Source organism: Symphalangus syndactylus, chromosome 5 (genome assembly GCF_028878055.3).
Source record: "Symphalangus syndactylus isolate Jambi chromosome 5, NHGRI_mSymSyn1-v2.1_pri, whole genome shotgun sequence".
Classification (NCBI taxonomy): domain Eukaryota; kingdom Metazoa; phylum Chordata; class Mammalia; order Primates; family Hylobatidae; genus Symphalangus; species Symphalangus syndactylus.
In genome coordinates this window covers 25,679,246-25,700,565 of record NC_072427.2, presented here as the reverse complement: position 1 = coordinate 25,700,565, position 21,320 = coordinate 25,679,246, and the positions used below count along the sequence as shown (strand labels likewise).

The 21,320-nt window shown below is 39.6% G+C and overlaps 1 protein-coding gene across 12 annotated transcripts in view; it reads left to right on the top strand.

Annotated features, from left to right (window-relative positions):
* Positions 1–7,318, top strand: part of ZFAND6 (zinc finger AN1-type containing 6) — a 77,375-nt gene extending 70,057 nt beyond the window's left edge. For 11 of the 12 annotated variants that reach the window (XM_055277497.2, XM_055277495.2, XM_063638645.1 and 8 more), the window contains 2 exons: positions 146–259; positions 6,408–7,318. In XM_055277497.2, the coding sequence (XP_055133472.1) occupies positions 146–259; positions 6,408–6,556 (263 nt within the window). In that variant the 3' untranslated portion in view covers positions 6,557–7,318. The remainder of the gene's footprint in view (positions 1–145; positions 260–6,407) is intronic. The other variant, XM_055277500.2, reaches the window with a different exon arrangement.
* Positions 7,319–21,320: the final 14,002 nt, after the last annotated feature.

Here is a 21,320-nt window from a genome sequence, read left to right as displayed (position 1 = left end):
GTAAACAACTTTGTAATTTAATGACTAGTTTTCTGTGCTAATAAATTCCTCAGTATCCTGTGAATAATAGACTAGGGAGGGTGGGATGAGGAATAGCAAAATCTTACAGAATAATTAAATTTTGCCACCTTCGTATTTTTGTCAGCTTCAGTATCAGACACGGCACAGCGGCCATCTGAAGAGCAAAGCAAGTCTCTTGAAAAACCAAAACAAAAAAAGAATCGCTGTTTCATGTGCAGGAAGAAAGTGGGACTTACTGGTAAGGACCTAAATCAAATGTTTAAAATTAAGATGATGTTTTATAATAATGCATAGCTTACTATTATTGACTTCAATTAAGATTGTTCCTGTTCCCTTGAGAGTTAATATTGGATATATTTCAGCTTCTGAATTTTCTTAAGGAAATAAAAATAGCTTTGATTATAAACCTAAAAGTGAAATGAATAGCTTTTAAAAAAGAATTTTATTTCAGTTGACTTCAGAAGTATTAGACAAATAAGGTTAGTGTGCCAGATTCTGTGAAAGATCGAAGAATGTGGCTCCTGCTTTCAAGGAGAGAATATTTTGAAGTACTTGGTAAACTGGAAGTACTTTGTATGTATAAAATAGGGCTAATCATACATTGTTTTGTGGGTTCAGTGAGTTAAGACATGTAAGCAGTTAGCCCAGTGCTGCCACACATTAAGTAATCAATATATGTTGGCTACTGTAACATAGCTATCAGATGCAGATGGTGGTGGGAGGGAGAAAGAAATGTTCAAAAGCATTTAGCAAAGAAAGTACATGAAGTACAGTCAGATTGCTCTGGGAATTCAGGGGTGAGAGTAACTAATTTACATTTAAAAGTGGTAGTTCTTAGAGGCCCAGCAAGGAAAGGACCATGAAGGCAGAATGTTTCAGTGTGTCTTCAAGAGTGAGTAGGACCTATAACTGATGGAAATAGGGGCATTTCAGGCAGAAAGAATAACTTGAAGAAAATGAATAGGGCATGTGCAGGGACCGTGAATAGGGGAATGTCGCTGTATAGCACATAATATGTGAACAAGAGTGTCGTGTACTGCAATCCAACAGGAATAAAGAAATAAGACTGAAAACATATACAGTTGACCGTTGAACAACATGGGACTGTAGGGGTCCACTTAGAGTTTTTTCTAATATATTGGAAAATTTTTTGGAGATTTGCAGCAATTGGAAAAAACTCACAGATGAACCGTATAGCCTAGAAATATATTTTTTTAATTAAGAAAAGTTAGGCATGTCTTGAATGTGTAAAACGTGTAGATACTTGTGTATTTTATCATTTACTACCACAGAATATGCAGAAACCTATTATAAAAAATTAGTTTTATCAAAACTTGCCTATACAATATGCAGATCATACATGAAGCCATTCATAGTCAAGAGAAATGTAAACAAATGTAAAGATGCAGTATTAAGCGTTAGTGGCAAAAAGTTACTGTAGTATATACTGTACTTCTAACAATTTCATGGCCACCTCCTATTGCTATTGCAGTGAGTTCAGGTGCTGCAGGTATCCACTTAAAATGCCATGCATTTTAATCAGCACTGATCACCTCTGTTTCAGCAGTTTGTCTCTGTAGTAAATTGCCTACCACAGTAAAAGGTAATCTCTTGTGGTTCTAATGTATTTTTCATCGTGTTTAATGCAATACTGTAAACTTTGAATAATACCATAAGACTCGTATAAAGTGCCACTAGTGATACTGGAAGTGCTCCCAAGAAGAGAAAAGTCCGACATTACAAGAAAAAGTTGAATTGGCTTGGTATGTACCATAGATTAATGTCTGCAGGTGCTATTCTGCCATTTCAAGAAAAATGAATGATGTCTGCCATTTCAGGATAAATGAATTCAGTGTAAGGACTATTGTTAAAAAAAAAAAAAGGAAATTTGTGAAGCTGTCTCTGCAGCTATGCCAGCAGGCACAAAAACCTTGTACTTTTTTATGAAATACCTTTTTATTTTGTATTGACAATGCAGCTTTTATGTGGGTGCAGGATTGCTATAAAGAAAGGCATACTATGATTCAAGAAAAAGTGAAGTCATTATATGACAGCTTTTAGATTCTAAAGCTGGAGACTTTAATGCCAGCAAAGGATGGTTTGATTTTTTTTTTTGAAATGGAGTCTTGCTTTGTCATCCAGACTGGAGTGTAGTGGCACTATCTCGGCTCACTGCAACCTCCGCCTCCTGGGTTCAAGCAGTTCTCCTGCCCCAGCCTCCCAAGTAGTTGTGATTACAGGTGTGTGCCACTATGCCCGGCTAATTTTTGTATTTCTTTAGTAGAGACAGGGTTTCACCACGTTGGCCAGGCTGGTCTCAAACTCCTGACCTCAGGTGATCCGCCCACCTCAGCCTCCCAAAGTGCTGGGATAATAGACCGGAACTGCCATACCTGGCCGGTTTGGTAATTTTAGAAAAAGGTTTGGCTTAAAAAAAGTCAAGATAACAGGAGAAACAGCTTCTGCCAAAAAAGAGGCAGTAGGTTCCCAAACTACATTAAGAAAGTTCCCAAACTATATTAAGTTGTTGGAGAAAGAGTATCTGCCTGAACAAATTTTTAATGCAGACAAAAGTGTCCTATTCTGGAAGAAAAAGGTCACAAAGATCTAAGGAAGAAAAGTGAATACTAGGACTTAAGGCAGGAAGAGATCGTCTAACTTTACTGTTTTTGTACAAATGCAGTTGAGTTTATGATCAGGACTGCCCTTACCTATAAAGCTGCTAACCCGAGTCTTGAAGGGAAAAAGATAAACACCAGCTGCCAGTCTTTTGGTTGTACAACAGGAACGCCTAAACAATATGAACCCTTTTTTGTGATTGGTTACATTAATGCTTTGTCCCTGAAATCAGAAAGTACCTTGCCAGTAAGGGACTGCCTTTTGAAGTTGTTGAGTTTTTTTTTTGAGATGGAGTTTCACTCTTGTCGCCTAGGCTGGAGTGCAGTGGCGCACTCTCCACTCACTGCAACCTCCTCCTGCTCGGTTCTAGCGATTCTCCTGCCTCAGCCTCCCTAGTAGCTGGGATTACAGGCATACTCCACCATGCCCAACTAATTTCTTTGTTATCTTTAGTAGAGATGGGATTTCGCCCTGTTGGCCAAGTTGGTCCCAAACTCCTGATCTTAGGTCATCTGTCCACCTTGGCCACCCAAAGTGCTGGGATTACAGGCACGAGCCACATCTCCTGGCCTAAAGTTGTTTTGATATTGGACAATGCCCCTGGCCACCCAGAACCTCATGAGTTCAGCACTGAAGGCGTCGAAGTGATATGCTTGCCCCCAGAGAAGCATCTCTAATTCAGCCTCTAGGTCAGGGGTCATAAAAACCTTTCAGGCTCATTACACATGGTACTCTATCGAAAAGATTGTCAGTGCTATGGAAGAGAACCCCAATAGAGGGAACATCATACCATTCAAGATACCATTATTGTTTAGAAGAAGATGTGAAAGCTCTCAAGCCTGAAACAAAAAATTCTTGCAGGAGAAAACTGTGTCCAGATGTTGTGCGTGACTTCACAGGATGGAAATCATGATAGAGATTGTGGATATGCAAGAAAGGTTGGGGGTGAAGGATTTCAAGATAGGGATCTTGGACACATTCAGAAGCTAATAGACACCAAACCAGAAGAATTAACAGAAGATGACTTGATGGAGATGAACTGCTTCCAAACCACTGCCAGACAGTGAGGAAGAAGACATAGAAAAAGAAAAAGCAGTGCCAGAAAATAGATTGACGCTAGACAGTCTGACAGAGGGGTCTGATTATTCAAGATTGCTTTTCACTTCATTTGCAACGTGGACTCTTCCGTGATATGAGAACTAAAACTAAAGCAAATGGTGTAAGAAGAATTGATACCATATAGAAACATTTTTAGAGAAACAAAAAAGCAGAAAAGTCAGAAATTACATTGTATTTCCATAAAGTTACACCAAGTATGCCTGCCTCTCCAGCCTCCCCTTTTTTTACCTGCTCCACCTCTGCTAACCCTGAGACAGCAAGACCAACCCGTCTTCTACCTATTCAATGTGAAGACAAGGATGAAGACTTTTATGATGATCAACTTTCACTTAATGAATAGTAAATATATTTTCTCCTCTCTGTGATTTTCTTAATAACATTTCCTTTTCTCTAGCTTACTTTTTTATAAGAATACATTATATATTAATAATATACAAACATACAACACAAAATATGTGTTAGTCGACTATGTTACCAGTAAAGCTTCTGGTTAATAAGCTATTAATAGCTCAAGTTTTGAGGGAACATAAAATTACACATGGATTTTTGACTTGTAGAGGGGTCTGTATGCCTAAATCTGGCATCCTTCAAGAGTCAACTGTACTGTGGTTAGTTGGAAAGTTTGCAGCTATAGATAGTTAAAATGTATTGTTTACCATGTGCCAGGCATTGTGCTGAATACTTTGCATAAAAATTGGACTTACAGAAAAGAGTAGATAAGATTTTGAGCAGAGCTTTGCTTTAGGAAGATTATTTCTGGTTAAGGATTGGTTTGGAGATGAAAAAGAAAGGAAATTAGAGTTTAATATCAAGGATGCTTCAAGATCAGGCATAGTGGCTCACGCCTGTAATCCCAGCACTTGGGAGGCCAAGGTGGGTGGATTGCTTCAGGCCAGGAATTCGGGACCAGCCTGGGCAACATAATGAAACCTCATCTTTAAAAGAGAAAATTTAAAAAGATGTTTCAGATTTGCCCATACCTTAGCACATGTATATTTAAAGAATACAAACATGGCCCAGTGCGGTGGGCTCACACCTGTATTCCCAGCATTGGGAGGCCAAGGTGGGAGGATCACCTGAGGCCAGGAGTTCAAGACCAACCTGGACTACATAGTGAGACTCAGTCTCTACAAAAAATTTTAAAAATTTAGCTGAGCATGACGGCATGTACCTGTAGTCCCAGCTACTCAGAAGGCTGAGGTGGGAGGATTGCTTGAGCCCAGGAGGTCGGGGTTGCAGTGAGCTATGATTGCGCCACTTCATACCAGCCTGAGTGACAGAGTGAGACCCTGTGTCTAAAAAAAAGACATTTTAAAATATACATATTTAATATTAAAGATAGCCTTTCTAGGGCTGGGTGTGGTGGCTCACGCCTGTAGTCCCAGCACTTCGGGAGGCCAAGGCAGGCGGATCACAAGGTCAGGAGATCTAGACCATCCTGGCCAACATGGTGAAACCCAGTCTCTACTAAAAATACAAAAATTAGCTGGGTGTGGTGGCGTGCACCTGTAATCCGAGCTACTCGGGAGGCTGAGGCAGGAGAATGGCTTGAACCCGGGAGGCAGAGATTGTGGTGAGCCGAGATCATGCCACTGCACTCCAGCCTGGCGACAAAGTGAGACTCCGTCTCAAAAAAAAAAAAAAAAGTAAAAACAGATAGCCTTTCTAAATCTCACAAACCCTCAGACTTCAGGATTCGAAGGGTGAGATTTAGTAATTTTCATCTTGTCCAATCTAATACAGTGTTGTTTGCTTCATTTTTCATTGATTATTATGAAGTTACAAATAAGTCTTTGAAGTTAAAAATGTGGCAATGGATGTTAACATCAAATATTAATGTTTAAAATATTGATTCCTATGCTCCATTTCCAACAATTGTATCATACCATAAAATTCTAATTTGGGGGAGCAGGACCAGTTTTACATAAAGACTGGCTGCACCCATTACATCTCGATTTTGGCTTTAACTCCAGGCATTTTCTTAAAATTAAGTAGCATTTATTGTGTGTTTTACCATATGTTCAGAATTAAATTCATTCCTCATTTAATCCTTACTTATTATTATTCCAAAATTAAAGATGCAGAAACTCAGGCTCAGAGAGGCTAATTTGCCTTCATTAGTAAGTAGATTCACACTGAGGCAGTCAGACTCTAGATCCTGTGCTCTTTACCTCTCAACTGCAGTACAGTTCACATCTCCATTGCAGGTTAGCAGAGAAAAGCAAATATCGAAGCTGTGTTCTTCGTTAACAGTTCTTTCAGAGGTATTATTTGATCTTTCTTAAATAAATGCCAAGACTGCCTTCTGACAGTAGGCTTATTCTCACATTGTAGTGTTTGGATTTGAACAATGTTTTACATTTTCAACCTAGCAACTGTGTTTTTTTAAAGAAGTAATTGTTGCCATATCACAGGTGAAGAAACAAGCTCAGAGGACTTGCTCTAGGGCAAACCTACGTTTGTAGATAGGAACAAGAAATGAAGCTCTCAGATAGTAAATAAGAATGTAGTTTGTGAGACAGTGTATTTAGAATGATTCTTTAGTTTACATTGCTGCCCTAAATATATTGTGCTGTTCAGTATTAATTATGCTGAAGACCTTAATATTTCATCCTTCAACTCATGTATGTGTATTACTCCATTTCCAGGGTTTGAATGCCGGTGTGGAAATGTTTACTGTGGTGTACACCGTTACTCAGATGTACACAATTGCTCTTACAATTACAAAGCTGATGCTGCTGAGAAAATCAGAAAAGAAAATCCAGTAGTTGTTGGCGAAAAGATCCAAAAGATTTGAACTCCTGCGGGAATACAAAATTCTTGAGCATCTGCAAACTAAAAATTGACTTGAGGTTTTTTTTTCCTAGTCATTGGGAATGTAGAGCAGTGTATCTTGCATGTCATCGGAAGAATAGATTTTTGTTTTGGTTTTGTTTTGGTTTTGTTTTGAAAATGACTCTGAACATTTATTTCCATTGCAATTTCTGTGGCTGAGAAGACTTAAACTTTACAAGTATTATCCTTTTAAGATCATTTTAATTTTAGTTGAGTGCAGAGGGCTTTTATAACAAACGTGCAAAAATTTTGGAGGGCTGTGATTTTTCCAGTATTAAACATGCATGCATTAATCTTGCAGTTTATTTTCTCATTGTGTATGTATATATCGCTTTTCTCTGCAGCACGGATTTCTCTTTTAATAATGCCCTTTAGGGCACAACTAGTTATCGGTAACTGAATGTATCTTAATCATTATGGCTGCTTCTGTTTTTTCATTAACAAAGGTTATTCATATGTTAGCATATAGTTTCTTTGCACCCACTATTTATGTCTGAATCATTTGTCACGAGAGTGTGTGCTGATGAGATTCTAAGTTTGTGTGTTTAAACTTTTTTTTGAGTGAGGGAAGAAAAAGCTGTATGCATTTCATTGCTGTCTACAGGTTTCTTTCAGATTATGTTCATGGGTTTGTGTGTATACAATATGAAGAATGATCTGAAGTAATTGTGCTGTATTTATGTTTATTCACCAGTCTTTGATTAAATAAAAAGGAAAACCAGAATGCTCCCTTGTATTACTTTTTCTCTTATTCTTTCTGGTAGTTAATTTTATTTTTTGGTCTTTTAGTTTTCTACTTTCCTAATTTTGTAAGAGAACTGCCATTATTTGTCTCGCATCTATTTGTGACTAAGCTTATGATCATAAATTGTAATTTTGTATTCCTCTGAGTTGAAGACCTGAGCATATCTTCAAAGGCAAGCACTCCTCTCTGTTACTTAAATGTATTTTTAAGTCCTTGTCTGATTCCCTTTTCTACACTGTCACACTCAGTTAACATCTAATAGAAGCTTTTTCTTGTAGGATTGGAGAAATTTTAAGAGTATAATTCAAACTGCAGGGCAATTGTAGAATTGCGGAGTAGAAAGACCCTTGAAAGATCCTGTGGTTTTCAAATATGTCTGGTAGCCAAACATTTTTAAACATGAAATGTCATATAAAACAGATGAAGGCAATAATTTTACAATATAAATTTCTCAGTTTAAAATTATTTACTTACTTGCATGTTCTGTTTAAATAAAGGATGGTTTAATTATCAAAATCTGTAAATTGATCACATTAACGGATTATAAAGAGAATAAACCATTACGACTGTCTTAATAGATTCAGGTGAAGTAATAGAATTTAACACCCATTCGTGATAAGAAAAATTAAACTTGATAAATTAAGACTAGAAAGGAATTTCCTTAAGCTGATAGTTCTATGTGAAATCAACTAGCCAAACAAACACAAAACCAAGCATCAACTAAAAAGAGGAAAACTTCCTTTTAAAGTGAGAAACAAAGATGACTGCCCACTATTACTGATTACTGTTCAAAGTTGTGTTGGAGGTTATAATCAGTGGAGCAAGACAAGACAGAAAAATGATAAGAGGTAGCACTCATTATTTGCACATTATTGTTTTTATAGAAAACTTAAATCATTAAATTACTAGAAATAATAGGGTTTAGTTAGGTAGCTAGATACAACATTAGTTTTCAGAAGACAGTTGCATTTCTTTACACCAGTTACCTAGAAAACCAGGAAACACCATTTGACAATAATATCAGAATCTTAGTTACCTAGGAAATTGACAATATATGTTGATGGCCTCATCAAGAAAGAATTCTAAAACATTAAGGAATAATAGGAACTCAGGAAATAGATGTTAGTGGATAGGAAGACAGTATCAAAAAATGTCATTTGTCCCTCGATAGGCATAGATTCAAGGTAATCCCAATCAGAATTCCACTTGATTTTTTTTTTCGTGGAGCTTGTTTAGTTGATTCTAAAAGTAAAAGTTAAAAAGAGCAAAAGGCTAGAACATTTCAGAAAAGAGCAGGGAGACAGGGACTTGTCCTGCTAAATGTCAGGACTCACTGTGAAGCCTTGTTAGTTAAAATAGCATGTTATTAGCTGATGGGGACAGACAGATACCTGAATTGAATAGATTGCCCAGAGAACTCTGCACGGACTGAACTTTGGTATAAGAGAGATGTGGCACATTGCATTCAGGAAAGGAGACTGTTCGATAATTAGAGCTAGAAGAATTGGTTTTCTGTATGGAAAAGGAAAAAATCCGTATGTTATGCCATAGGAAAAAAGTTAAGGACTTAAATGTAAAACAAAATTTGAAAACTGTCAGAGAAAAAAGATGGCTGCCTTAGGATAGAGAGACTTCTTGGCCAGGCACAGTGGTTAACGTCAGTAATCCCATCACTTGGAGGCCAAGGCGGGCAGATCACAAAACCTGGCCAACATGTTGAAACCCCGTCTCTACTAAAAAATACAAAAATTAGCCAGGCGCAGTGGCACAGGCCTGTAATCCCTTCTACTTGGGAGGCTGAGGCAGGAGAATCACTTGAATCCGGAGGCAGAGGTTTCGGTGAGCCGAGATTGCACCACTGCACTCCAGCCTGGGCGACAGAGCAAGACTCCATCTCAAAAAAAAAAAAAAAAAAAAAAAAAGACACAAAGCATACTACAAATGTATTATTAATGAATTTATCTATTAAAAGGATATTTTATTCTCTGAAACACATTAAAGTATCTTCAAAGAATGTGAAAAGACAAGTTACAAGGTGGGAGAAGTTCCACTGCAAATGAAAACTACCCATTCAAGCAACAAAAAATTAAAAATCTGTCAATATATAGTGTTGGCAGATAATCTATGTGTTCTCTTGCATTGCTGGCGTTAGTGGAAAGTGGTTCAATCCTTGAGAAAGTTCGATACTATCTTTTAAAGTGGAACTTTTACGTACCCAATAGTCCAGAAATTGCACTCCCAAGTGCATACCTAAGAAAAACTGACACATAGATAAATGGGAGACCACAGCCAAGAGCGGTGGCTCAAGCCTGTAATCCCAGCACTTTAGGAGGCCAAGGTAGGTGGATCATGACGTCAGGAGTTTGAGACCGGCCTGGCCAAAATGGTGAAACCCCGTTTCTACTAAAAATACAAAAATTAGCCAGGTGCGGTGGCAGGTGTCTGTAATCCCAGCTACTGGGGAGGGTGAGGCAGGAGAATCTCATGAACCCAAGAAGCAGAGATTGCAGTGAGCCGAGATCACACCGCTGCACTCTAGCCTGGGCAATAGAGTGAGATTCCGTCTCAGAAAAAAAAAAAAAAAGATAAATGGGGGACCACTACACGAAGTTTTATAGTGCTGTTTACAAAAGCAAAAGCCCAGAAACAAGTCAAATTCCCAGTGAAGAAGAGTGGATGAATATAATGTGATATATTCATACACCGGAATAATACACTGTAACCAAAACTACTGATCCATAGTGACACAACAAAAAGAAGTATATTATGCGAAAAAGTCTTCAAGTATAGTAAGCTTTAGAAATACAGAAAGAAGAACAGTATAGTAAGCAAAACTAGTCTCAAAATATGCAACATGCTCACCTGTAAACACTTTAAAATACATTTGCATGTAATAGATCTTTTTTTTTTTTTTTTTTTTTGAGACGGAGTCTCGCTCTGTCGCCCGGCTGGAGTGCAGTGGCACGATCCCGGCTCACTGCAAGCTCCGCCTCCCAGGTTCACACCATTCTCCTGCCTCAGCATCCGGAGTAGCTGGGACTACAGGCGCCCGCCTGTATATTTAGTAGAGACGAGGTTTCACCGTGTTAGCCAGGATGGTCTGGATCTCCTGACCTTTTGATCCGCCCTCCTTGGCCTCCCAAAGTGCTGGGATTACAGGCGTGAGCCACCGCACCCGGCTGATTTTTTTTTTTTTTTAATAAGATGGAGTTTTGCTCTTGTTGCCCAGGCTGGAGTGCAATGGCATAATCTCAGCTCACCGCAACCTCCGCCTCCTAGGTTCAAGCGATTTCTCCTTCCTCAGCCTCCGGAGTAGCTGGGATTACAGGCATCTGCCACCATGCCCAGCAATTTTGTATTTTTAGTAGAGACGGTGTTTCACCATGTTGGTCAGGCTGGTCTCGAACTCCCGACCTCAGGTGATCTGCCCTCCTCGGCCTCCCAAAGTGCTGGGATTACAGGCGTGAGCCACCACACCCAGCCAATAGATTTTATGTGAAAAGAAAGCAGGATAATGATGATGAAAAAATTCAGAACAATGCCCTTAGATGAGAGGTGGCAAGGGATGCGCTGGTAAGTGGTACTATATGGTCAAAGCTCCAGTTTTCTTGGGGTTAGTAGAGTCAGGATGCTTATATTCAGAAACTAAAAGAGGCCATGTATGAACCAATGCTGAGAATGTCTTGAACCAGGGATTATGATTAATCCGATATTCTGTACCTGAAGTCCAAAGTATCAAAAGAAGAAAGTTAATTATAAAGCTGTTTTGATGATCACAGTTTAGAACTCGAAGGTTATGCAAGGAAAGGTATTGAATCAGCATTCAATGTGTATTTCTTTTTAAAATTGTCCCACACAAAAAACAAACATTCACAGTCTTCCAGTTTCACTACACCTAAATACACCGTTACTCGAGTTTTCTCGTACTTCAGTCTTCCATACTAACTTGTCTGGGATGTTTGTGCTGAAGTCTGGTGCAAAGTGTCCTCTCCCCTAGTTATCCTACAATGCTAACTTGTACTGCACAGTGCAGTCTTGAAATCATTCCTTTACTTCAAGCACAACTCAAAAGCTGTGTTTTTTCTAATGTGAAAACAGTTTCTACTAAACTGACAATGGCTATACTTCCCCTTTCTCATAGTTTCCAGAACATCTTGCAGAGACCAGCTCGGTCATGGAGACCCTAACCCAGCGGCACTAGAGGAATTAAGACAAAGACACAGAGTGCAGAGTGGGAATCGGGGCTGACAGCCTTCAGAGCTGAGAACCCTAAACAGTTTGACCCACATATTTATTGACAGCAAGCCAGTGATAAGCATTATTTCTATAGATTATAGATTAGCTAAAAGCATTCCTTATGGGAAACAAAGAGACAGGCTCTGGCTTGTTATCCGCAGCAGGAACATGTCCTTAAGGCATAGATCACTCATGCCATTGTTTGTGATTTAGGAACGCCTTGAGCGGTTTTCTGCCCTGGGTGGGCCAGGTGTTCCTTGCCCTCATTCCGGTAAACCAGCAACCTCCAGCGTGGGCGTCATAGCCATCACAAGCATGTCACAGTGCTGCAGAGATTTGTTTATGGCCAGTTTCTCATGGCCTGTTTATGGCCAGATTTGGGAGGCCTGTTCCCAGCAATATCTAAACAGATATTATTGGGAATTTAGGAAAGCATACTTTGTTGTGGTGTCTTTTTAGGGACTGGCTTCCTGGCCATTTTTCCTTTTTATTAACACATAAGCATCAAGATTAATTCAGAAGGCCAGTAGAATGGAAAGTCAGAATGTGGAGATGGGAGACAGAAGGTAACCAATGAAAGATGTTAACATCTGAAATGAAATCAAAGAATCTACATAAAGACTCTTGAAACTTATAAGCAATTATAGTAAGATTGCAGGATAAAAGGTTAATACAAAAAAAAAAGGTTAATATACAAAAGCCAATTGCTTTGCTATATACCAGCAATGAAAAATTTGAATTTAAAATTAAAAACACCATTCACACCGGGTGCAGTGGCTCAAGCCTGTAATCCCAGCACTTTGGGAGGCCAAGGCAGGCGGATCACGAGATCAAGAGATCAAGACCATCCTGGCCAAGATGGTGAAACCCTGTCTCTTCTAAAAATACAAAAAGTCAGCTGGGCGTGGTGGCATGTGCCTATAGTCCCAGCTACTTGGGAGGCTGTGGCAAGAGAATCACTTGAATCCGGGAGGTGAAGGTTGTAGTGAACCGAGATCGCGCCACTGCACTCCAGCCTGGCGACAGAATGAGACTCCATCTCAAAAAAACAAAAAACAAACAAACACACCATTCACATTAGCACCAATAAGAGGGAATGCTTAGGTATAAATCTAATAAAATATGACAAGATCTATGTGAAGAAGATGACAAAACTAATCAAGGAAATCAAAGATCATTTCAATAAATAGCTATTTCATTTCAGTGCTAGGAAGACTCAATATTGTCAGTTCTTCCCATGTTAGTCTATAAGCTCAATGTGATTTCAGTCAAAATCCTAGCATGTTATTTTGTGGATAGCAACAAAGTAATTCTAAAGTTTATGTGGAGGGGCAAAGGCCCAAAATGGCCAATGCGATATTGAAGAACAAAGTCAAAGACTGATGCTACCCAACTTAAACACCTACTATAAAGCTCCCATAATAAAGACTGGTATTTGCAGAATATATCAGAGAGCCCAGAAATAAACCAACACAAATACAGTCAACTGATCTTTGACAAAGGAGAGAAGACAATTCATGGAGGAAGTCTTTTTCATAGGAATACTTTTTCAAGCAGTAGTGATCAGCTGTACATTTACATGCATAAAAAGTGAATCTAGACACCTTGAACCTTTCACAAAAGTTAACTCAGAATTTATCATAGACCTAAATGTAAAACACAAAAACGTAAAACTTAGAATATAAGAAATTCAAGGCAACCTGGGTTTGGTTTCGATTTTTTTAAGTAAAACACTAAAAGCATAACTTGTGAAAGAAAAATTATTGATGACTTGGACTCTGTTAAAGTTAAAAACCGCTCTGCAGAAGCTGCTGTTAAGAAAATTAAAAGACAAGCCACAGATTTGGAAAAAATTAGCAAAACACATAAAGGGCTTCCATTTAACATATACAAAAAACTCTTAAAGCTTAATTGTATGAAAACAATCCAACCTAAAAATGGGCAAAATATCTGAACAGATATCTCATCAAAGAAGATATACTGAGAGCAATTAAAAAAAAAAAAGCCTGCAGCCTCAGCTACTCAGGAGGCTGAGGTAGGAGAGTCACTTGAGGCCAGGAGTTTGAGTTTGGTCTGGGCAACAGAGTGAGACCCCATCTCTAAAAAAAATTTTTTTTAATGATTTAATAAAGTATACTTGGTTAAAAAACAAAAGTGTCCATACAAAAACTTGCACACTGACATTTTAGCAGCTTTATCCTTAATTGCCAAAAATTGGAAGCAACCAAGATGTCCTTCAATAGGTGAACAAACAAACTATGGAACATTTATACAGTGAAACAGTATTCGACAAAAATAGGAACTTTCAGGGCAGGAAAAGACATAGAAGAAACTTAATGCATATTGCTAAGTGAAAGAACCCAATCTTAAAAGCTACATACTGTATGATTCCAGTTATATGACATTCTGGAAAAGTCAAGACTACAGAGACAGTAAAGAGATAAGTGGCTGCCAGCAGTCCAGGGGATGAATAGAAGCAGCAGAAGGGATTTTTGGAAATTAAGAAAACAATCTCATTTACAATAGCTACCAAAAAACCCCCAACCAAACAAAACACTTGGGAATAAATTTAACCAAGGAGGTGAAGGACCTGTACAGTGATAACTAGAAAACATCAATGAAACAAATGGAAGAAAACAGAAATAAATGAAAAGATATGGCCAGGCGCGGTGGCTCAAGCCTGTAATTCCGGCACTTTGGGAGGCCGAGACAGACGGATCACCTGAGTCGGGAGTTCGAAACCAGCCTGCCAACATGGAGAAACCCTGTCTCTACTAAAAATACAAAATTAGCCAGGCGTGGTGGTGCATGCCTGTAATCCCAGCTACTCTGGAGGCTGAGGTAGGAGAATCACTTGAACCCAGGAAGTGGAGGTTGCGGTGAGCAAAGATTGTGCCACTGCACTCCAGCTTGGACAGACAACAAGAGTGAAACTCCATCTCAAAAATAAATAAATAAATAAATGAAAAGATATCCCATGTTCATAGATTGGAAGACTTAATATTGTTAAAATGTCCATACTACCCAAAGCAATCTACAAATTCAATGGAATCCCTGTCAAAATTGTAACGATATTTTTCACACAAACAAACAAACAATCCTAAAACATGTATGGAACCACAAAAGACCCTGAATAGCTAAAGCACTCTTGAGCAAAAAGAACAAAGCTGGAGGCGTCACACTATCTGACTTCAACATCTACTACAAAGCAGCCGGATGTGGTGGCTCATGCCTGTAATCCCAGCACTTCGGGAGGCTGAGGCAGGAGGATCACTTGAGCCCAGGAGTTTGAGACCAGCCTACACAACATAGCTAGACTCCATCTCTACATTTTTTTAAATATTGGCCAGGCATGGTGGCAGATGCCTATAGTCCCAGCTACGCAGAAGACTAAGGTGGGAGGATCACTTGAGCCACCGGGAGGTTGAGGCTGCAGTGAGCCGTGATCATATCACTGAATTTCAGCCAGAGAACAGAGCAAAACCCTGTCTCTAAAGCAAAGTAAAACAAAACAAAATGAATCTACTATATAGCTATAGTAATCAAAACAACATGGTGCTGGCATAATAACAGACATGTTGAACAGAATAGAGAGCCCAGGAATAAATCCACACATTTACAGCCAGTTGATTTTTCACAAAAGTGCTGAGAATATGTGATGGGGAAAGGACAGTCTCTTTAATAAATGATATTGGGAAAACTGGATATCCACATGTGGAAGAATGGAATTAGACCCTTATCTCACACCATATATAAAAATCAACTCAAAATGGATTAAAACTGTAAACTTAAGACCTGAAACTGTAAAACTAGAAGAAGAAAATGGGAAAACTCCATGTCATTGGTCTGGGCAATGATTTTTTGGTTAGGAACCCAAAAGCGCAGGCAACAAAAGCAAATATAGACAGATGGGATTATATCAGGCTAAAAAGCTTCTGTATAGCCAAGGAAACAATTGACAAGGGAAAACCTATGAAGTGGGAGAAAATATTTGCAAACCACACGTCTGATATGGAGTTAGAATCTAAAATAAATAATGAAGTCAAACAACTCAATAGCAAGAAAACAAGTAACCTAATTCTTAAAAAATGAGTAATGGGTATGAATAGACATTTCCCAAAAGACATAAAAATGGCCAATAGGTATGTGAAAAAATGCTCAACATCATTATCAGAAAAATGCAAAATAAAACCACAATGAGATACCATCTCACACCTGTTAGAATGGCTATTATCAAAAAAAACAAAAGACAACCAGTGTTGCAGAGGGTGTGGAAAACAGGGAACCCTTGTACTTTGTTGGTGGGAATGTAAATTAGTACTGCCATTATGGACAACAGTATAGGGGTTCCTTAAAAAATTAAAACTAGCGCCACCATGTAATTCAGCAATCCCTCTGCTGAGTATATATCCAAAGGATATGAAATCAGTATGTCATAGAGATACCTGCACCTCCATGTTCATTGTAGCATTATTCACAATAGCCAAGATATGAAATCAACCTGAGTGTCCATCAGCAGATAAATGGATAAACAAGAGGTGTATATACACAATGGAATACTATTCAGCCATAAAAAGAAATCCTGTCATTTATGACAACATGGATGAAGCTGGAGGACATTACATTAAATGAAATAAGCGAGATGCAGAACAACAAATACTGCATGATCTCACTTATATGTGGAATCCCAGAAAAAGTTGAAGTCAGAAGTACAATAGAATGATGGTTACCGGGGGTAAGGGCTGGGAGGTTGGGGAGATGTTGGTTAAAGCCCACAAAATTTCAGATAGGAGGAATAAGTTCAAGAGATCTATTGGAAAATATGCTGACTATAATTAATAACAGTGTATTTTTTTTTTTTTAGTCCAACTGAGTCTTGCTCTGTTGCCCAGGCTGGAGTGTGGTGGCACAATCTCAGCTCACTGCAACCTCCACCTCCTAGATTCAAGTGATTCTCCTGCCTCAGCCTCCCGTGTAGCTGGGACTACAGGCACGTACCACCACACCCAGCTAATTTTTGTATATTTAGTAGAGATGGGGTTTCACCGTGTTAGCAAGGATGGTCTCAATCTCCTGACCTCATGATCCACCCGCCTCGGCCTCCCAAAGTGCTGGGATTATGGGCATGAGCCACTGCGCCTGGCCTTATTATATTCTTGAAAATTGCCAAGAGAGTAGATTTCAAGTGTTCTCAGGACAAAAAAAATGAAAAGTGAGGTAATGTTTATGTTAAGTAGCTCAACTTAGCCATTGTGCAATGTATACCTATTTCAGAATGACATGTTTGACATGACAAATATGTATAATTTTTATTTGTCAACTAAAAAAGTAAAAAAGAATTCTCCAGGTGTTGTCCCAGACAGCCACTGAGATGTGGAACACATCTGACAATAACAATCAGAATCCTGGTTAGGAGGGAGGGCAGGACAGAATGCTCTCACACAGGATGTTCTTAGACAGAGTCAATCTACTTCTCATGCTGCATGTTATACTTTTATGTACATTAGTGATGGGGACGTAAGGAAGAGGAAAACAGGGTTGCTGACATTTATGGAGAACTTTCTGTGTGTCCCACAATATGCTGAGAGTTTTTGCAGAAGTTTTCTTATTTGATCTTCTAAACAACCTTACAAGGCAGGTATCGTTTTTATTATTTCGTTTTTCCAATGCATGAAATTAAGATTTGGTGAGGTACAGTAACCTAAACCCAGACTCAATATGAATGTTCTAGAAAGAGATTTCAAATCTTTCTTATTTGAAACCTTAACATATATATTCTCACAGCTGGGTGCAGTGGCTCACGCCTGTAATCCCAGCAATTTGGGAGGCAGAGGCGGGAAGATCACGAGGTCAGGAGTTCAAGACGAGCCTGACCAACATGGCGAAACCCCATCTCTACCAAAAATACAAAAATTAACCAGGCGCGGTGGTGCACGCCTGTAATTCCAGCTAGTTGGGAGGCTGAGGCAGGAGAATCACTTGAACCTGAGAGATGGAGGTTGCAGTGAACTGAGATCATGCTACTGCACTCCAGCCTGGGCAACAGAGTGAGACTTTGTCTCAAAACAAACAAACAAACAAACAAAAAACAAACAACAACAGACATATATATTCTGTTACCACATACTGTTTCCTTTTGTTCAACATCTAGGGAAAGGGCCACAAGGAAAAATCATGCCTAACCAACTTTTGTGTGTGTGTGTGTGTGTGTGTGTGTGTGAGAGAGAGAGAGAGAAAAATTTTAGTTTGGATTTATTGTTGACAAACTAAACAATGTTTGCAGAGAGAGGCACTGAGAATGATCTATTCAGCTATGCCAAACAGGTTGAATACAGAGGTTGTAACTTACGTGTCAACATTCCTCTGTATTTCTGGGAGCAGGGTGGGATCCACAGCCATAGCTCAAAAAGGCACTGAACATTTGGATGGGAAAAAAGGGACAATTCAGATGGGAAAATTATTGAATATGTATTTAGTTATAAGAAAACAAAACAAAATTAGAAGTATTTTGTTGAAATAACAGTGAGGGAGAATCTAAAAAGTGGCTCCTGCTTTGATAATGGTAACAGAGAACTCATTATATGGTACACATTATTAAGTCAGATGGCAATGACATGTTCTTTATTTAAGGTGCTGCTTGTTATTTGTGAGTCTTGCAAATACAGCTTAAATCCAAAATGGATTTGAGGTAATATTCCATCAGAACATAGACACAATAGTACCTGAAACAGACTAAAGACAAAATTTAAGAGGGCAGGAAGAAGAAAATTTATATTGCAGAAAACCTAGCCCTGGTTGAGCTGGTTCACCTAGGACTTCATCCAATCCCCTTCTCCCCACCCTACAACATTCACTTGCACTTGAGTTACTTAAGTTCAGTTCCAAGATCCTCTAAATTTTGAGCTCCTTTGAGAGGACAGAATGTCATGTATATTTGCATATGACATATATTCTTGATACTAAAATGTACTGGACACATGCCAAACCCCTGATGCCCACTACAAAATGTGTACCATAAACATCATTGAGCTCAGACCTGAAAAAGAGAGGACACTTACTTTGCTAAAGTGCTTGGCCTTTCACATAATTTCCTCTTTTTCTTGACTACCACGCAGCAGAGCTGAATGTTGCAAAAAAGGCCACCCCATCCTGCTTCCCAGTGCAGGCAGCGTCCACACCTTGCTTATCTGAATGGCAACTGCCAGCTTCTCAGAGCCCTTGCAAGACGTCAGTGTCCTGGGTCCAGAAAGTTCTCTCTCAGCTCCCTTGTAAAGGAGTGAGGGGCATGCTTTGTGTGAATGAGGCCTGCAGTGCAGTGTGTTGCTTTTTAGCATAAGAGGGAGGCATTAAATATGGTGCTACAGAGATCCAAACCAGCCTTCAATGCTGGAGGTGCTGAAACTCACTGCCAGTCTTGAAAGTGTTCATACTTTTTGAGTGAGGAATCTTCCTTAGACAATTGTCAAGGAAAAGGAAAACATTCTGTGCCTGCACATATTCACTGAACCGTTATTATTACCATCTAAAACATCGCGACTTCCTTAGCCAATGACAATGATCATAATGAACCCTATTGGGCCTCAAGGAAAAATATTCAAGAGAATAAGGTAGGGAAAGACTGAAAAATTGCATCTATGTAAAGTTTATAAGGATGGAAAAGTCATGTGCATACAAATGGAATGAAAAAAAAAACATGAAAATGTGAAGACTACGTTGGTTGGATTATGGGCAATCTCTTTGTTTTAAAATTCTTTTAAAATAATTGTTGTGATATACGTGGCCAACACATTCTCTTCCAAAAAATGAGAAAGAAAAAATACAGTATACTTGCAAGTTATTTCAAATGCTGTTTTCCAAATAGAGAACAGCTTTGGCGTTTTCAGACACTGTGTATAATTAGTGGGTTGGTTAAGTCTATTTTAAAACTATGAAATCTTACTCCCTCTTTAGCCATCTCATCCCCACACCCTTTCCTACACATACATCTGCCCCACCTCCTTTCCCTAAAATACTCTGGTTTTCTTTCTCCAAGGGTTTTATCATTTAGGCTTTTGTTAACTTGTATGTATTCAGTAGAAGCTCCTGGCCTAGCATCCCCCACACAACACAGGCTTCATAAAAAAAGGAATTAAAGATGTGAGTTGCTGGTGTATCCCCATGGCCTGGCATAGGGCATGGGCTTATTGGTTATTGCTTCGTTTCCTTTTGGTCAACAGTTTTATATTAATGACATGTATTTATGGAGCACCTATTCTGTGCCAGGTGTTTTGCTGGGTATTGACAGAGTTGCACATGGAATAAGAAAGCTGGTGGTTTTAATGGGAAGGGGCAGGGCAACTACAGAACGTGGAAATAATTCATTGCGTTGCAGCTGAGGACTAGCTTGAATTAGGCAGGTATCAGGTGCTCCCTGGAATGCCTCTTTATAAGGCCACCAAGTTGGGATACTCCCCTCTTCTTTTCCTCTTTCAGGAACCTACCAGAACAAATCAGACCACCTTCATTCCCTCCCAGGGCTGACTTAAAAGAACTGAAGCCAGTCCTTGGCAGAGCCACTCAGGGCAGGAGATGAGAGCCAAGAGGCTGTGCCCAGACTACGCTCCTTACTGAGTGATGATCACTGGTCACGCCTGGTGGACAGGCACCAGAGTCATCTCGGGGCTAGGAAGGGGGCTCAACAGCGCCGGGCCCTGCTTGCCGTACTCGCTCCTCTCAAGCCTTCTGGTTTCAAGCCCACTTAGCTCACATTATCCTGCCATCTTCCAGCCTCTTCTCCCTAAGCTGAAATGCAGAGCAGCCTCCCTAACTCAGCAGTCACTGTGTCACATTCCTCATGGATCTCCAGGGAACCCTTGCCCAGACTATCGTCTACTTTTCTAGATTTCAGCCGGCATCCGAGCTGTTTAAAAGTGTACCTGAATCACTCACACCAACAATAACACAAGGACACACTCTCCGATGTGTTCCAAGTGTCCTGGCTATGGCATGGTCTCAAAAAACTGCAGCTGACTGCACATGAGTGATTAGGTAACACCTTGAACCCACCCTAAGATAGTCTGCCTTTCCTTTCTTTCCTGCCTTCCTCCTTTTCTTTCTCCCTCTCTCTCTTTTCCTATTTCTCTTTTTTCTTTCCTTTCCTTTATCCCCCTCCCTTCCTTTCCTTTATCCCCCTCCCTTCCTTTCCTTTATCCCCCTCCCTTCCTTTCCTTTATCCCCCTCCCTTCCTTTCCTCTTCTTCTCTCCCTTCTCTCTCTTTCCACACACACATACTCTCTATATGCCAGGCACTATTCTAGATGCTTCACAAATATTAATTCATTCCGTTCTCCTATCAACTTCGTGAAGTAGGAACTATTATCATCAACATTATACAGAGAAGGAAGCTGAGGTAGAGAAAGTGTAAGTCACTTGTCCAAGGTTGAGCAGCTTGTCAACGTCATTTTACTACTGGCATGTGAAACAGGTGAGTTATATTTTTTAGAATATTAATTCTCATTAATTGAAGACTTCCAAACAGGCGTAACTGTCCCCTTCTCTGACATACAAGTGGAAGTGTCATAGCTGGACGGAGCGTCATGGTATGAAGGCAGAAAGGACGCGACTGGGTGTTCTTCTGAAGCTCAGGGAGCAGCTCTTGGGGAGAAAGTGTTTCCAGGAAGCGGACAAGAGTTCTGTTGAGCTGAAGAGCAGGGCAGCAGCCGGGGCGAGCGAGGCTGGAGTCATACAGGGCAGAGCCTTAAATGCG